The following is a 17,268-nucleotide window of genomic DNA, read 5'->3' on the forward strand; positions in this document are numbered from 1 at the left end:
TATTGGGAATAATCCATAATGGGATGGGTTTTTTCCTAGCCATAACCTTCTTTAAGCAACTCTGTTAAAGTGTAGTAGGATATTATTGGTAAAGAAATTGGAATTTGCTAACCACCAAACTAAAAGAAACCCTACCATCCAATAGAATGTAAACTTCTTATAAGGCAGGGCTATTTCATTTTGTACTTGTATTTCCAGGGTTCAGCATGATGGGATACAGTACGTTGTCGGGGTTGGCAGGAAGGGTTAGTCTGGAATTTCATTTATCCGAAGGTTTGTTGGTGGTGTGCCATTATAATTCTTTCAAAGTTCAAAACTCCTCTTTCTTTTCCCTGACCACCTTCCCTACCCTGCTGTATAGATTCTTATTGGTCTCATTCTCCCCAGTTTTCAGGAAGTCAGATTGCTAGAGGGAAAAATCACTAGATGAAGTTAGGAGACATAGGTTTAAGTCTTGGGCTATGCTCCAAATAGTTTTATGACTTCAGGCAAGCACATGTCCATTTTTCTAAACCTTAGTTTCCTCCTCTACAAAATGAGGGGTTTAGAAATAAATTATATCAGAGATTCCTTCTATCTCATAGATTCTATGAATTTCAGCATGGTGGTTGAGTGGAAGGAAAGTTGGATTTGGAATTGGGATACCTAGGTTCAAAACCAGTCTCTGATAGTTACTAACTTTTTACCTCATTTCTTCATCTATAAAATGACTAGATGGTTATTGAAATTCCTTTTGGACTCTGGATCTACAATCCTGTGCTAATATAATCATGTTGAGTAGTTGATTAATATTTGGAGCTGGGTGACTAGAAGAAGTAGAATATAAAAGTAGCCTGTCAAGACTGAGCCTAAACTCAGGAGCTAGGTCCAATGCTGTTCAGTTCAATTTCACAAGCATTTATTAAATCCCCATTATGTGCAGGGCAGCTAGGTAATTCAGTGGTTTGAGAGACAGGTCTAGAGATGAGAAGTCATGGTTTCAAATTTTGCCTCAAGATGCTTTCTAGCTGTGTGACCTTGGGCAAGTCCAATTGCCTAGCCCTTACTGGTCTTTTTATCTTGGAATCAATACATAATATTGATCCTAAGATGGAAGGTAAGACTTTAAATAAGTAAATAAATAGCACTATGTGCCAGGCACTGTGGTAGTGGGATATCTTAGGGACCATCATTCCTAGGGGAATCAGGAAAAACTAATTATAGGAAGAGATACATCAAATAAGCCCAGAGAGAAACAAGAGACTCTTAGAGGTAGAGATGAGTAGGAAAAACATCCCAGGCATGAGGGACAGCCTGTGCAAAGGCAAAGAGTAAGGTAATGTGTATATGGACCAACAAATAGACCAGTTTACTTGGAAGGTAGAGGGCATGACAAGGAGTGACACACCAGGAATGAAAGGCTGTAGACAGACTATAAAAGGCTTTCAGTGTCAAATAGAAACATCAGTATGTGATTCAAGGGGCACAAAGGAATCACTGAAGTTCCTTAAGCAACGAGTTACATGGACAGACCTTTGTTTTAGGAATGCTGAGTTGGCAGCAGTGTGAAGGATGGATTGAAGAGGAGACAGAGACCTGATGCACCCTGTCTGTCTGTCTCTTTGTCTCTGTCTGTCTGTCTTTCTTTCTTCTCTGTCTCTCTCTCTCTTACTCACTCACACACTCACACACACACACAGAGGCACCAGTTGCCAGGCCATTGCAATAGACCAGAGAAGAGGTGATGAAGGACTGAATTAGGGTGGTTTGGGTTTGGTTGGGAAAAAAGGATGGATGTAAACAAGGATGTGCTGGAACCCCACTTGCACTGGCTAGTGTAAGCCAATTAATAAACTTTCAGTATGAACATTTACACCTTCATTGGGCTAGTGCTATATAAATCAGCATTTGATTTATTGCTTTGTTTATGTTCCAGGCTTAAGAAAGGGTTGGAGAAAATGGTAATCATGCACATTAAACTTAAAAGTGTGTTGTGCATACATTTTTCTTTTTCTTTTTTGGAGATCCAGTTATTAAATATTAGCCAACACATGTATGTTGTAAGAAATGTTATACAAAGAGAATCAACAAGACTTTGCAACTGATTACATATGGGGGTGGGGAGTGGGAGAGATGAAAAGCCATGAAAAACAAGCTACAACACTTAGAAAGTTGAATAAGGGCTTCCTCTCTTCAAGCATATCATATGCAAGAAAACTCAGCATGTCATGTCAGCACTGTGCCCACTGGTTTGGAACCAAGATTTATCTTCTAGGTGAATTCACCTTTAAATATTTGGTTTTCCCAGGATCAAGCACCATTGCTCTACCTAGCAGCTGCTGCCAACAGAGGCCTTGGTGGTGAAACGATGTTTTATTCATGGGCAGCACTGTCAAAGTCTTCTGTATATAGCTGTGAGGGAGGGAGAGGCAAGAGAGTTTGGGAGGCAGAATTTATGGACTACCATTGCTATTAGTCAATCTCATCCAGGCTAGTCTTGGCCTCCAAGTGCTTATTATGCTCTCGCTCTTGCTCTTGCTCTTGCTCTCTCTCTCTCTCTCTCTCTCTCTCTCTCTCTCTCTCTCTCTCTCTCTCTCTCTCTCTCTCTCTGTCTCTTTCTCTCTCTTTCCCTGACCCCCAACCTCCCAACTCCCTGACGCCCCCTCTGTCCCTCTCATTTTCTCTTTCATTTTTTCTTCTCTTTTTCTTTCACTTTCTCTCATTCACTTTCTTCCGCATCTTCTCTTTAACTTTATCTCTTAATTTCTCTTTTTCTCTTTCTCACACTATCTCTTACTTTCACTTTATCTCTTACTTTCTCTTTCTGTCACTTTCTCTTTTGCTTTCTCTCCTCCCTTTTTACTTTCTCTCTCTGTCTCTGTCTGTCTATCTTTCTCTCTCTCAAATAAAATAAGGGTTTCACCTATGAGCTCCCTGAGCCAACCTTCCTTTCTATTTAGCTTTATAGGGGTTACTTTCCTTGATTTACTTTAAAGACCCCAAACATTAACAGAGTTATGTCAGCATGGGAGGTTGGGCCATCTTATCTAGAATCGAAGCTATAAAAGCCTAAAAAGTCATGTCATCCAAGCACTTCAATGAACAGAGTGGGAAGAAAGCTAAAAAGGTGAAATGAACTTTTATATCAAATAGCTCTCTTGGAGCAAACTGTCAATAGTTGGTCACCCGACTCCAATATAGCCCCATTTCTAACATTCTTCCTAATTATCGAACACAGTATAGACATATGAAGGAGAAAAAAACTGGGAAAAGGAATCAGGATGAGGACATGGTCTTTTTTTCACTACAGAAATACTTTCCAATAGACTGTTTTCCAGGTAAGTTAACCTTGCTTGACAAAGAAGGTTGGCCAGGTCAATTGTCATGCCACCAGGTTGGATTTTAGGGCCTGAGGGTGCAGTTCTTTCCTTTTCTGCATAGAAGAGGTCACAGGATAAGGTTCTTAATACAAATCTCATGACCATGTTAGGGAATCTTTCCTTGCTGCTTGTCAAAGGTTCAGAGAATAAAAAAGAAAGTTAAGTGTAGTGGAACTAGGTGCTCTCTGCCTACATCCCACTTACCTTAATCTTACCCAAAAGGACAGAACCTTGAGTAAATGGTCTCCATGCCATCTATTCCACATAGGCTCTATCTAGCCCACATAGTCCTAGCATGGAGGGTAAGGAAGATCTTTTCTCTGGACAGCAGATTGTAATATTCTCCTATCCTCTGCTAACTGAAACATGACTCTTTTTTCTTTATCAGTTTCTGGCAACTTTCTCCAGCTTAATTTGAGGATCTAAAGACAGTATGTCAGCAAGAGCCGAAAGAAACTAGGTGGGAAGTCAAGAATCTAAGCTCTCAATGAAAAAGTATTAGCTCACTGTTTGTTTCAATTATCTGTAAAATGGGAAGAGACCTTCCCAGATCTTTCTTCTTTTCTTTCTACAGTTGGTCTAGATGTCTTGAGAATAAATAATATGATGTATCACAATCACAGCCAAAATGCTACTCCCCCAGGATGAGGATGTGCTCATATTCAATTTGTTTCACCTCTCCCATTCTCAGTCACGCATATTAGAGAAGTAGTCATCCACATAATCCAAAGCCATTCATATTTGCCTTTCTGTAAACATGTTCTACCATATGTTTATAGAAGATTTGTCTTTTTAACAATGCTAAGCTCAGCCTAATATTAATACAATTTTAATTCCCTGGGCATACATTGACTAGAGCAGGAAGTCTAAAGAGCGACAGGGAGAAGGTGGCTAAGACTAAATATTTATTTTAAAATCATTCCCAAAGTGGTTAATCCATACCTGTAAAGGAGTTGACTATACCTTTCTCAAATGAATATTTTTCACTCTTTTTTACACTTTAGTATGCAATTTGACCACATTTGTCATCAAATAATTTAATGATATAAATCTAACACACCATATTCTCAGATCAGGATAGGGATTTTTATCATTATCCCCACTTCACAGATGAGAAAGCTGAGGCCCAGAGTAGCTACTCAACTGATCCCAAAGTACAGTATAATCTTGTATTCAACTCATTTGTATATACATTCTATTCTAGTGGGATGTAAGCTTCTTAAGGGCAGGACATATTTGGCTTTTGTCTTTATATCTCTAAAGTCTTGAATACAGTAGGTACTTTATCAATCATTCATCAAGCATTTATTAAGTGCTTTTTATGTACTAGGTGTTATGGGAGGTACTTGGGATACAAATAAAAATAAAAAAGCTCTACCCTCAAGGATGTTATATTCTATCAGGGAAGACAATGCATACACATATAAGAATATGTGTTTCAAGGGACTGATACTAGCAATGGGGGGGGAGGGGGGGATTAGAACAAGCCTAAAATAGGAGGCAGCTGGGTTGCTCACTGGATTAAGAGCCAGGCCTAGAGACAGGAGGTCTTAGGTTCAAATCTGGCCTAAGATACTTCCTAGCTCTTACCACTCTTCTGATTTGGAACCAATGCATAGTATTGATTCTAAGATAGAAAGTAAGGGCTAAAAAAGAAAAGAAAAGAAAAGAAAAGAAAAGCCTAATATAGGAGGCAGAGCTTGAGCTGAACTTGGAAGGAAACAAGAGGGTGCTTAAAAGGTACAGGTGAGGCAAGAGTGTATTATAGGTATGAAAAATGCCCTGTTTGAAGATATAGAGATGGGAAATAATATGGCATGTGTTAGAAACAACAAAAAGGCTTGTGTAGCTAGACCACACAATGTGTGGAAAGGAATAATAATAATTATTAATAATTATTGGTTGATTAATAAATATTGGTTGAATTGCATTTAATTGACACCCTATATTATGCAATGGAGAAAGTTAAATGACAAGTAGTTTCTTAATCTCTTACCTTCTCAGTATCAATTCCTCTGGACATAGACCAAGTGGACACAATATAGTCCATGACTCTTTCACTGAGTCCCTTTGGCACCTGGTAGAGCTTCAGGAAGTCCCGAACACTATTGAGCATCTCATGGTACCTGTTGGTATTAGCATACATCTGCTGGAAAATGGTAGTCACATTCCCAAAAATGGTGGCATACAGGAGGGCTGTGGGAGAGAGGAAAAAAGAAAATATGTGAGTGGTTTCTAAAACAAAGTCCAGAAGTGAGATGCTCTTACCAAAACATGCCAGAGAAATGGTGAGAAAGTCAGGCTTTTGGGTCACAGTAACTCCCTTCACAACCTTGAAAACTACAAACATTTTGGAAAACTGGTAAGCTTGAGCATCATGAAGTAGCAGGATGAAGACTAGGAGAAATTCAGAAGATTTGAACAGCTAGTCTCAAGTCATAGACATAATCAACTATTAACCCTTTAAAACTTCAGATATTCGTCCCTGATACAGTAGCTACCTGCCATCATAGATAAAAGCCAGGTTCAAGAGTTGACATTCATCTCTAAAGTGGCTATCTGGTTAGTTCACCCCTATTTTGTTTGGCTTTGTTTTTACTTATACCTTAACCTCCAATTTTATCAACTAAATGCTTCTCCTAGTTCCTTGATTCCTGACTAATGTCTCAGCTGCACTTTCTCGTATCCAATTGACCAGGGATTTTAGCCCCCTAACCACACTCTTCAGCTAGATTCTTTTTGGGCCTGTGAGCTCTCTAGAACCCCAATTCCATGCTTATCATCCACCCTCACAGGATCCAATAGCCCTCTTCTGGCCATGATAAAATTTGCATGTCTGCAGTGACCCAGCCTTTGTCCTTATTTGACTCAAACTTCCACCTTGGGTTCATCCTGGAAATAAGTCCAACTCTTCATTTCACATATAAGGAAACTGAGACAGAAAGGGTAAGTAGTTTGCTTACTTTACCCAAAGAAGGAGGGAAGCAAGCATTTATTAAGCACCTACTATGTGCCAGGTATGATGTTATGTGCTTTATAAAAATGAACTCATGTGATCCTTCCAACAAACTTTAGAGGTAGGTGCTATTATAATCCACATTTTTCTTTTAAGAAAACCGAGGCAGATAATTGTAGAGAAATATTCATTAATTAATTAAGAGTTCATTAGGAAATAGGATTAATTATCAAAATTTATTGACAGATACATTAGAGACATGAGTGAGTTGGGGTTTCTTTAAATCTGAATGGAATCTCAGAGATGATTGATGGGAAAGAATTTTGAACCCTTATTGATTATTGGTATTGGTTTGGATATTATCAAAAGCTGTGTTTTGAGTGAAGTGACAGGCTGCTGGATTGACTGTTGAGAAAGATGGCTTCACAAATCAGTCTAAGAATTCTGGCTAAGGCCAGTCATATAAAATTCTATTTATTGTAGGTATAAAAATTTAAGGAAGGGAAAGTAAAAGGAAAAAAGAGATAGAAAAGTATTCTTATGTTTTATAAGGTCCCTGTTCTTTAATAGTAATAATATATATTGTATATATTATTATATATTATATATATTATATATTAAATAATAATAATAATAAAATTCTCTATCTATAACCACCCATAACCATCCATAAGGACCAGCTTCTCCCTCAAACAAGGTTGAGGCTATCCTCTCTTCTTATTTATCTAAAACCCAAAATCCTTAACTATCTATCCTTATCTAAAATATAAACTTATAATAGAGAAAAATAAGACAGGGTTATCTTTCCTGCTGCTAAGATTTTATTTCTAGTTGGTCAAAACTTCCACTGCCTACTCTACTTAATAGGTCAGACTTTGCTGCCTCCTATTGGGGTAAGCACAGGTACTGCACCCAACAATCTCCATCACTTCTATGGCCTGATAAGATAGTTTTTTTAGCATATGAATTCACCAAGATTTTTCAAACTTGCAGAGCCTCTCTTTCGACCACCTTCCTTGAACCAGGTCAGCCCAAAAGAGAGCCATTGGACCAACTGTCTTTTCCAAAGCTCCTTGGGAAAATTCTCTCCCATCAATCATCTGAGATTCCATTCATATTTAAAGAAACCCCAACTTTACTCATCTCTCTAATATTTCAATGACAATATAACAAAATGAAACTACCTAAATTAATTTACAGATTTGCTGCTATGCCAATCAAACTACCAAGAGGGTACTTTATAGAGATAGACAAAATAATTTTAAAAATCCATTTAGAGGGACAAAAAGGTCCAGAAACTCAAAGGAAATAATGGGGGGAAAGTAAAAATTGAGAAGGAAGAGCATTTCTAGATCTCAAAGTATATTTCAAAGTAGTAATCACTATGATTATTTGGTACTGGCTTAAAAATAGGAAAGTAGATCCATAGAAGAGATTAGATAAAGAAAAATAAGAAAAAAATTATTTGGCTTCTCAGTATTCAATAAACCTGAGAACATAAGTTACTTGAAAAAGAACTCAATCTGGGAACAGATGCTGGGAAACTAGAAGGCAGATTGGCAGAAATTAAGTATAAACCAATATATCATATTATTTACCATGTTAATCTCAATATGGTATATGTGGCATGGATATTAAATTTTAATACAATAAAAATTATTAGAGAGGATACATTTGACAATAATGGAAAGGAGAACTTTTTACTAAAGAAAAGAAGTAATCAGAATATGTAAAAGTGATTTTTATTTAAATGGAATTGAAAAGCTTTTGTGAGGAAAGTCTCAATGCAGAAGGAATATCTTTGCAAGAAATATAACTAAGGTGGGAAGCTGGGTAGCTCAGTGGATTGAGAGCCAGGCCTAGAGATGGGAGGTCCTAGGTTCAAATTTGGCCTCAGACACTTCCCAGCTATGTGACCCTGGGAAAGTCACTTGATCCCCATTGCCTAGCCCTTACCACTCTTCTGCCTTGGAGCCAATACACAGTATTGATTCCAAGATGGAAGGTAAGGGTTAAAAAAAAAAGAAAGAAATATGACTGAGAAGGCTCTCTTATCCAAAATACTTAGCAATGAACACAAATATGTAAAACCAAAGACCTTCCCTCAATGGATGGTAAGTCAAATGAATGTAAATAAATACTTGTCAGATTAATAATTACAAACTTTTTACAATCTTATGAAAGTTTGCTTCCAATCACATATATATGCATATATATATATATATAAATATACACACACACATATATATACATATACACATATACAATTCTGAAGTTTTACTTCATGTGGCAAAGATGTCAGAAATTGAAATAGTCAGTGTCAGAATTATGGAAAGATAGACACATTACTATTTTGTTTGTGAAGCTGTAAATTGCTCTAACCATTTCAAAAAGCAATTTGTAATTATGTTTAAAAGGAGACTAAAAAATGTCCGTAAATCTTGATCCTGAGCTCCTCCTGCTCAAGCACATGTCTGAAAGAGATCAAAGACAGAGAAAAAGAGTTTTCACATACACCAAAATATTCATAGAAATGTTTTGGAATTGCTAGAAACATGGATTTCAGTATGGTTAAAAAAGTATGACAGGGGGCAGCTGGGTAGCTCAGTGGATTGAGAACCAGGCCTAGAGATGGGAGGTCCTAGGTTCAAATCTGGCCTCAGCCACTTCCTAGCTGTGTGACCCTGGGCAAGTCACTTGACCCCCATTGCCTAGCCCTTACCACTCTTCTGCCTTGGAGCCAATATACAGTATTGACTCCAAGACAGAAGGTAAGGGTTTTAAAAAAAAAAGCATGACAAATGAGTGTAATAGAATAATAAAGAATGGATATGAAAGATTCAGAAAGACATGAAATACTTGTATGAACTGAGATAATATAATAAACAGAGATATAATATACATAGTGCTCTCTGCCTCTCTGATTAAAAAGTAGACATCTCAGACATCTTATTTCCCACCAGACTCCACTCATTTTGTGCTTCTTTGACTACTCCACCATTGCCCTCATACTGGGTACTTCCCTTGTCCTTCTCCATAACTCCCTCCTTTCACCTTTCTTTTTTGTGTTATCTTATTCCATTAGATTATAAACCCCTTGAGGTCGCAGATTGTCTTTTTCATATTTATATTCCCAGAGATTAACATAGTGCCTAGCACATAGTGGTGCTTAATAAATGCTTATTAGTCATTGAGTAATAATGACTTTTGATAATGACTACAAGGATGTAAACATAAGGAATCAAAATTCAAACTAAATGCTTTGTAATTGGAATGACTGAGTTTAGCACTAAAGATAAACAGAAAATATACCACCTCCCTTCCTTCTATTCAGAGAAGTGGGACTCTATAGGTATGGAGTGTAGCATGCACTGTCATAGTCCAATGTGTGATCCTCCTCAGATGGGCCAATGGCTCAAGGAAAGAGGTACCACTAACAGATAATAATGTTTCGGAAATGTAAGCTTACCCATGCAGGAAAATGAGGTAATGCATATATTGAAGGATTAAGGAGGAAGAAAAGAATTTCAAAAGAAACAATGGTTTTCTAATTTTCCTGCTGGAAAGAAATGGTCTATGTCATCCCAGAGAAGATGACTGTCCAAATCAAAATTAATGCTAATCTCCCGTCCATACAAGGAGTCAGTCCAGCACCAATACTGACAATAATGACTGATTATCTGCCCTTCTGGGGGGAAAAACATACATAGAAAGACTTAAAAACTTCCAGACACATCTGTATTCATATTCACATTCAGTGCCCAGGGAAAGATAATCAGGTTGGCAAAATAATTCAAGTTCATACCACATGAGCATCTGTTGAAAGAATTAAGGATGTTTATGTAGAAGAGAAGGTTTAGTGGGGCAGGATAGATGTAATAGTTGTCTTGGAGCATTTGAAAGGTTGACATATGGCAGAGGGACTAGACTTCTGTTTGGACCTAGATAGGACAACTAGGAGTAATGGGTGGCAAATTTAGGCTCAATGTAAGAAAATCTTTCCTAATAATTAGTCAATAAGCCAACAAGCATTTATTAAATGCCTTGTATTTACTATACTAAGTGCCAGGGATGCAAATGTAAAGTCTATATAGTCCCTCTTCTCAAGAGGTTGATATTCTAATTAGGGAAGACATCACATATAGGAGAGTGCAACTGCAGGGCATACGGAAATGCTTAGTTGTCCTTGGGACACAACTGCAAGGCAAAGCCAGCTGCTGCAGAGCTGATGACAAAGTCTTCAGGGATGATTTTAGATTAGATGGAAATGCCCATGAAAAGATATGCCATGAAGAAATGCCCAGAGAGTATCACAGCAAGGTTGATGGCAAGACCCAGTGGATTGGGACTAGACCTGTGAACCCTCAGATAAAGAAAGTCCTTTAACAAATGTGAATTGGCATCTTCTCCATGATTTATTGGTTTATAGACAGTCCTGGGGCACTGTATGCATGTTACTAGCCTAAGTTGGATAGCCATTAGAGGCTAAAGTTGAATCTAGGACTTTCTGGCTTCAAGGCCACCTCTCTCTGCTATACTCTGCTGCCTCTCACTTTAGGGAGCAGTGACATAAATGAACTGTCAAATAGCTCATATTTTCTCAGAGGAAATGATGCATAAATATATATATGCATATATACACAAAATATATAAAGAAAAAATACAATGTAATCTTTGGAAGATTTGGAAAGGTCACAAATAGCAGGTAGAACCTGAGCTGAACTTCCAAGGGACCTCAGGGTTCTAAGAGGCCAGGGGTAAGATGGAATGTCTTCCAGGCATAGGAGGCATTGAGTTCCCAGTAGAGCTAAAGATCTTTGAGTGAAGGCTAAAAGACTGCATACTAGAAATACTGTGGATAGTATTCCTGTTCAGAATTCCTGGTTTGGACCAGAGAATCCATTGGGTCCCATCCAGTTCTAAATTGTGGTCATTTTCAGAACTATTACTCATAACTGGAAAGCAAAAAGAAAATCCAAATACAGCCTACCCTAAATGACCTGTGGCCATAGGAAGAAAAAGGATCTGAAATCTATGGGGAATCAAATATTTACTTTAGTTTAAGCCTAGCAGAGTTGTAACCCAGAAATGGTACTAAGCACTAGGGAGACAGAGGCAAAAGACATCCCCTGCCCTTAAGGAGCTCACATTTGAATAGGGCTTATTAGTCTACCTTTCCTGAATCATAGAATTGACAAGCCTATTTCTTATTAGAAAAATAAGAAAAAGTAATCATCTAAAAGGGTCTATTAATCATCTAATTGTGCCCTACTGGACATCTTCCTCACCTTCAAGACTGACCCTATCTAACAATGCTCTGGGAACTTGGTCATAATCCTAAGCATCTGTTTCAACAATTCCAAAACTAAAGTGAACAAAGAGGCAGTTCCACAGGGGCCAAAGGCTGGAGGTCTTCAATAGGATGCTTCCCAGGGATTTATAGATTTTACAAATTACTTATAAGGATCAGAATAGCTTTGGCCATCCAACGATCTGAGCACCAACAGTGGCATGGGCACCAAATTTTAATACCAGATGTACTACATACTACCCATGTGTGACCTTTAACTCCCCTAAACCTCAGTTTCCTCACTTTAAAACAGATTGGACTATGTGGTCTCCAATGTCCCTTCAGACTTAAAAGCTATGAGCTTCAGATCCTCATAGTGGCAGCCAGAGTAGATAATAGTACTGGACTTAGAGTTAGAAAGAACCCAAGTCCAAATCCAGCTTCAAACATTAGCTGTGTGACCCCAAGCAAGTCCCTTAACTTCTGTTTGACTCAGTTTCCTCAACTGTAAAATGGGGATAATAATAACCCCCAGCTCCCAGGAATATTTTGAGGATTAAAAGAGATAATATTTGTAAACATGCTTAGTACAAGATCTGGCACATAGTGGGAGCTATTTAAATAATTACTACTTTCCCTTCTTGTTAGCCAAAAGGCTGATTTAGAACTATGTCCACCAACAGGCAGACGGTCCACATAGATAGGTCAATTAATACCTGAATCAGATTGAGGAATTGGCCAAGAAATGTTTCTTTCTGTACATTTCTATCCAGAAAAGGAAAGTAGTATTTGGAAGCATCTTCAGGAGAAGAGGTTTAGATTTCCACTTGTCTTCAGAAAACTGGAAAAGAAATGGCTGGAAATAGCAGGGAGTCAGATTTAGGCTGAATATAATAACAATTAGAGCTATCTAAAAGTGATATGAACTATTTTGGTAGGGGCTGGGTTTTGCCTCACTACAAGTCTTCAAGTAAAAGTATTGCCCTGTCCAATTTAGAGAGTTCTTGGGCTTTGAGAGTTTAATTCTTCACTTAGCTAAACATGATGACTTTTTCCACCTGCCATCTTTATTTTTTTTAACCGTTACTTTCTGTCTTAAAATTGATACAAAGTATCACTTATAAGGCAGAAAAGTGGTAAAGTCTAGGCAATTGGGATTAAGCTAGAAGAGGCTACATTTGAACCCAAATCCCCTTGACTCCAGACCTGGTACTCTATCCACTGAGTCACTAAGCTGCCACCTTGTTTTGAGAGCAGGGACTCAATTATTTTTTAAAAATGAACAAAATACAGAGATTTTCGTTAAAGATTTAACCTCCAAGATCAGTGTGAGTTTGTATATATGTGTGTGTATGTGTGTATGTAATATGATCTTTTAATCACTTGGAGGAACTGAATATTTACCATTTGACTATATAAAATGTCAGTGGCCAGGAGACAAAACCCTTAACCAAACAACCCTCAGGTTATATTATACTCAAAGCCTTCTGAAAGCATTTCTAAATTCCATATGTGATAAATCCTTAAGGACCCTGATGGCTATGATTCTCATTTTAAAATGATTCAAAATTAAGTTGTTATGCAGTTTTTTTTTTAAACCCTGACCTTCCATCTTGGAGTCAATACTGTGTATTCGCTCCAAGGCAGAAGAGTGGTAAGGGCTAGGCAATGGGGGTCAAGTGACTTGCCCAGGGTCACACAGCTGGGAAGTGTTTGAGGCCAGCTTTGAACCCAGGACCTCCTGTTTCTTGGCCTGACTCTCAATCCACTGAGCCACCCAGCTGCCCCTATTATGTAGTTTTGAAGTAGAAAAAGATTGAGTATGAAACTGAGGAGGAAGAACCTGTGGCCTAAAAGTCAGATTTGACCTGCTGTTTCATTTTGCTGGGTCATAACAAATATTTGTAAACAGATAAATTTATTACAATAGCATTTGCAATTCTTTTAAAGTAGTATTTTTATTGAATGCTGTCCATCATCAGCCTTACTTATTCGTCCAAATGCATAGATGAGTGGATGGTAGGATAATGTTGACATTGGCATGGCAACTAGCAACTAATTTCTGAATTCTTGTTTCTTATGATTTGAAATCCATTGCTGTAAATTTCATAATCTGAGGGGATAAGAGTAGCTACATCTGTTTCTTCCAACTGTATGCAAGTTTCTTCCCAATATATCCTGGTTTCTTCCCACTGTAAGCCGGTTATTTCCCACCATATTGGAGATAAGTATAGTCTGGAGATAAAGATAATTTCTCAGAATCCTCCTTCTGGTAGAGACTTTGACTCTATTTCTGAGAAGAACTTCTTAAGTACTAGATATGGCCAAATGTAAAATGAGCTGCCTTAGGAGGGATCAGGTTTCCCTGTTACTGGATGCTTGCAAGCCCAGAGTGGATGACCATTTTTCAGGAATGTGGCAGGAAGGAGTCTAGTGGATAGTTAGGTAGTACAGTGGATACAGCCCCAGGTCTGGCATCAGTAGGACCTGGATTTAAATCTGGCCTCACACACTTCCTAGTTTTGTGACTCTGGGCAAGTCAATTAACCCTAATTGTCTAGTCTTTGTAGCTCTTCAGGCTTAGAATTGATACTAAAATACAAGTGGGAGGGGGACGAGATTGAGAGACAGAGACAGAGAAAAAAGAGAGACAGGGAAAGGACAAATGAAAGGGAGGAGAGAGAGAGGGATGAAAGAGGGGAGAGGAGCGAGAAACAGACAGACAGACAGTCAGACAGATGAAAGGAGAGAGGGAGAGGGAGAGAGAGAGAGAGAGAGAGAGAGAGAGAGAGAGAGAGAGAGAGAGAGAGAGAGAATGCTAACCAAGCACAACCAAGAAAAGAACAACTTTAGACTTTAGACACTTCCTAGCTATGTGACCGTAGACAAGTCAATTAACCCTCATTGCCTAGCCCTTACCGCTCTTCTTCCTTAGAATAAATACATAGTATTAATATTGATTCTAAGACAGAAGGTAAGGGTTAAAATAAAAGGAGTCTGGTTCATATACAAGTGGGACTACTTCCCTTTGAGATATTATAGTTATGAGAACACACACAGAGGATCATAGATTTAACTTCAGAAGGGACTATGTTGTTGTGGTTCAGTTCTATCTGACTTTTTGTGACCCCATTTGGGGATTTTCTTGGCAAATGTACGCTAGTTTCCCCTTTCCTTCTTCAGCTCATTTTACAGATGAGGAAACTGAGGCAAACAGGATTAAGTTTTTTCCCAGTTTAAGTCTTTTCTCAGCTTCACACAGCTAGTAAGTGTCTGAGGCCAGATCTGATCTCATGAAGATGAGTCTTTCTGAATCTAGGTCTGGTGCTCTATGTCACCTCACTACCCCAGAAGGGAGTTTAGGGACCATGTGAGCCCAAGCCTCATATTTTACAGAAGAGGAAATTTGAGTTCCGAAGGTCACACAGGTAGTAAGAGTCACACTTGAACCCAAGTATTCTGGCTCCTATTTAATCATCTTTTCCCTTGTACCATACTCACAGGTCATGAAGAATTTGAAAACTTTCATTTAAGATCCTGTCTAGAATTACACAAGATGCATGAACCACATTCAAACATGGTCTTCTTGGTGAATGCCAGTCAACATGCAAAATTCTTCCAGGGGAGACAGAAAGTTATTTTCAGCTTTTCGTCTGACGGCTCACCCACAATGTCTTCCACTCCATCCGTAACCCATTAACAATGAAGTCTGTGCCACATCATTTCAACTAGTGTTTTAATAGCACCACAGATAAAAGCCCAGCAATTTCCACAGGCAATTACTCTTGCAAATGAATCACCAAGGTCAGACACAGGTTGAAAAGGTCGCCAAATAATTTGCTACTTTTACTTATTTTCTGCTGGTTGGTTTACTAATTGCAAAAAAAGAAATACCATTTAGTTAGTTACAAAACACCTGGCTAAACTGGGCCTAGATTACAGGTTTGCAGCTTGGGACCTTTGTTACTTTATAATGAGAGACCTGAGTTGATATTTCCCTGATATGAGTCATCAAAGGGAAACTAATTAACAAAGCAATTTAAAATAACACAATTTAAAAATCCATTATACAAGCCTGTTATCCTTAACTCAGCTCATCTTCCATTTGTGGTTCTGTCTTAACTGTCTAAGGGCTTTATCAATGTGGAGGCACTTAAAAACACAATGAAACCTTTTCTGGGACCTTCTCCCCCTGAAGAAAGTTGAAGGAACTGGAGGAGGAAGGAACCTTAGATGTCATTTAGTACAAATCTCTTCTTTTACCAATAAGGAAAATGAGGGTCAGAGATGTCCTTACTTGACCAAGATCATACAGGTGGTAAATACCAGTGCTCTAACTCCAGAAGCCTTGTGCTTTAAAGCAGCCATTCTCATAGGGTCATCCAAAGACCCCTGGGGGTCCCTAAGACACTTTCAAGAGGTCTGAGAGGTTAAAACTATTTTCACAAAAATACAAAGATGTAATCAGCCTACTAAAATAGCCTGCCTTAAAATGGATAATTTAATTACATAAAATTAATTTTTCAAACAAGCTATGTGGCTAAAATGAAAAGTAGGAAACTGGGGGAAATAGTTTTATACCAAGTTTCTGTGAGAAAAGTCTTATTTCTCAAACATAGAGGGAACTGAGCCAAATTTACAAGAATAAGAGCCATTCCTTAACGGTCAAATAGTAAAAAATATGAACAAGTAGTTTTCAGATGAAGAAATCAAAACCATCAATATTCATATGAAATAAATGCCCCAAATCACTAATAATTAGAGAAATGCAATTTAAAACAACCCTGAGATACTGCCTCTCTACCATCTTTTAAAAAAAAAATCCTTTCCTTCTGTCTTAAAATTGATACCAGTTTTAAGGCAAAAGAGTGGTAAAGGCTAGGCCCTGGGGTTAAATGATATGCCCAGGGTCACATAGCTAGGAAAGGTTAGATTGGAACCTGGTTCCCCTTGACTCCAGGCCTGACACTCTATCCACTGACTCTCAGATTAGCTAACATAATAAAAAAAGAAAAAGACAAATTCTAGAGATGAAATGGAAAGCTAGATAAATTAAGGCATTGTTGATTGAGTTGTGAACTTGTCCAACCATTCTGGAAAATAATTTGGAATGATGTCCCCAAAGCAATAAAACTTTGCATACCCTTTGACCCAATAATATCACTATTAAGTCTTTATACCATAGAGATCAAAGAAAAAGGGTAAGTATTCTAGCAACTCTTTTTTTGATATCAAAGAATTGGAAACTGAGAGGTTACTCATCAATTGGGGAATGGCCAAACAAGACCTATGAACACAATGGAATACTATTGCATTATAAGAAAACCTTCCAGTTCCTGCATGAACTAACATGGAATGAGGTAGTCTGAACCAAGAAAACAATTTACACAATAACAGCAATATTATAAAGATAATCAACTAAGAAAGGCTTAGTAACTACAATCAATACAATGATCCATAATAATTCCAAGGGACTCATGATGAAAAATGCTATCCACCTCCAGAGAGAGAGAAGATAGACTTAGAGTATCGACTGACCCAATTTTGGGTCACAAATCCAGGTCAGAATGTGGAAGGAACCAGTGCTTAGGGATGGTGTTCAAGGGTAGAAAGGAGCAGCCATAATGGAAGTGTATAGAGAGGAGCAAATTCAGAGACTAGAT

General features: G+C 38.1%; 1 protein-coding gene across 1 annotated transcript in view; it reads right to left on the reverse strand.

The window, feature by feature from the left end:
* KCNH1 (potassium voltage-gated channel subfamily H member 1) overlaps positions 1-17,268 on the reverse strand; it is a 582,845-nt gene that overhangs the window by 233,142 nt on the left and 332,435 nt on the right. Inside the window, exon 8 of the mRNA XM_056815882.1 lies at positions 5,356-5,555. Coding sequence (XP_056671860.1) covers positions 5,356-5,555 — 200 coding nt within the window. The remainder of the gene's footprint in view (positions 1-5,355; positions 5,556-17,268) is intronic.

This window comes from Monodelphis domestica, chromosome 2 (assembly GCF_027887165.1).
Source record: "Monodelphis domestica isolate mMonDom1 chromosome 2, mMonDom1.pri, whole genome shotgun sequence".
NCBI lineage: Eukaryota > Metazoa > Chordata > Mammalia > Didelphimorphia > Didelphidae > Monodelphis > Monodelphis domestica.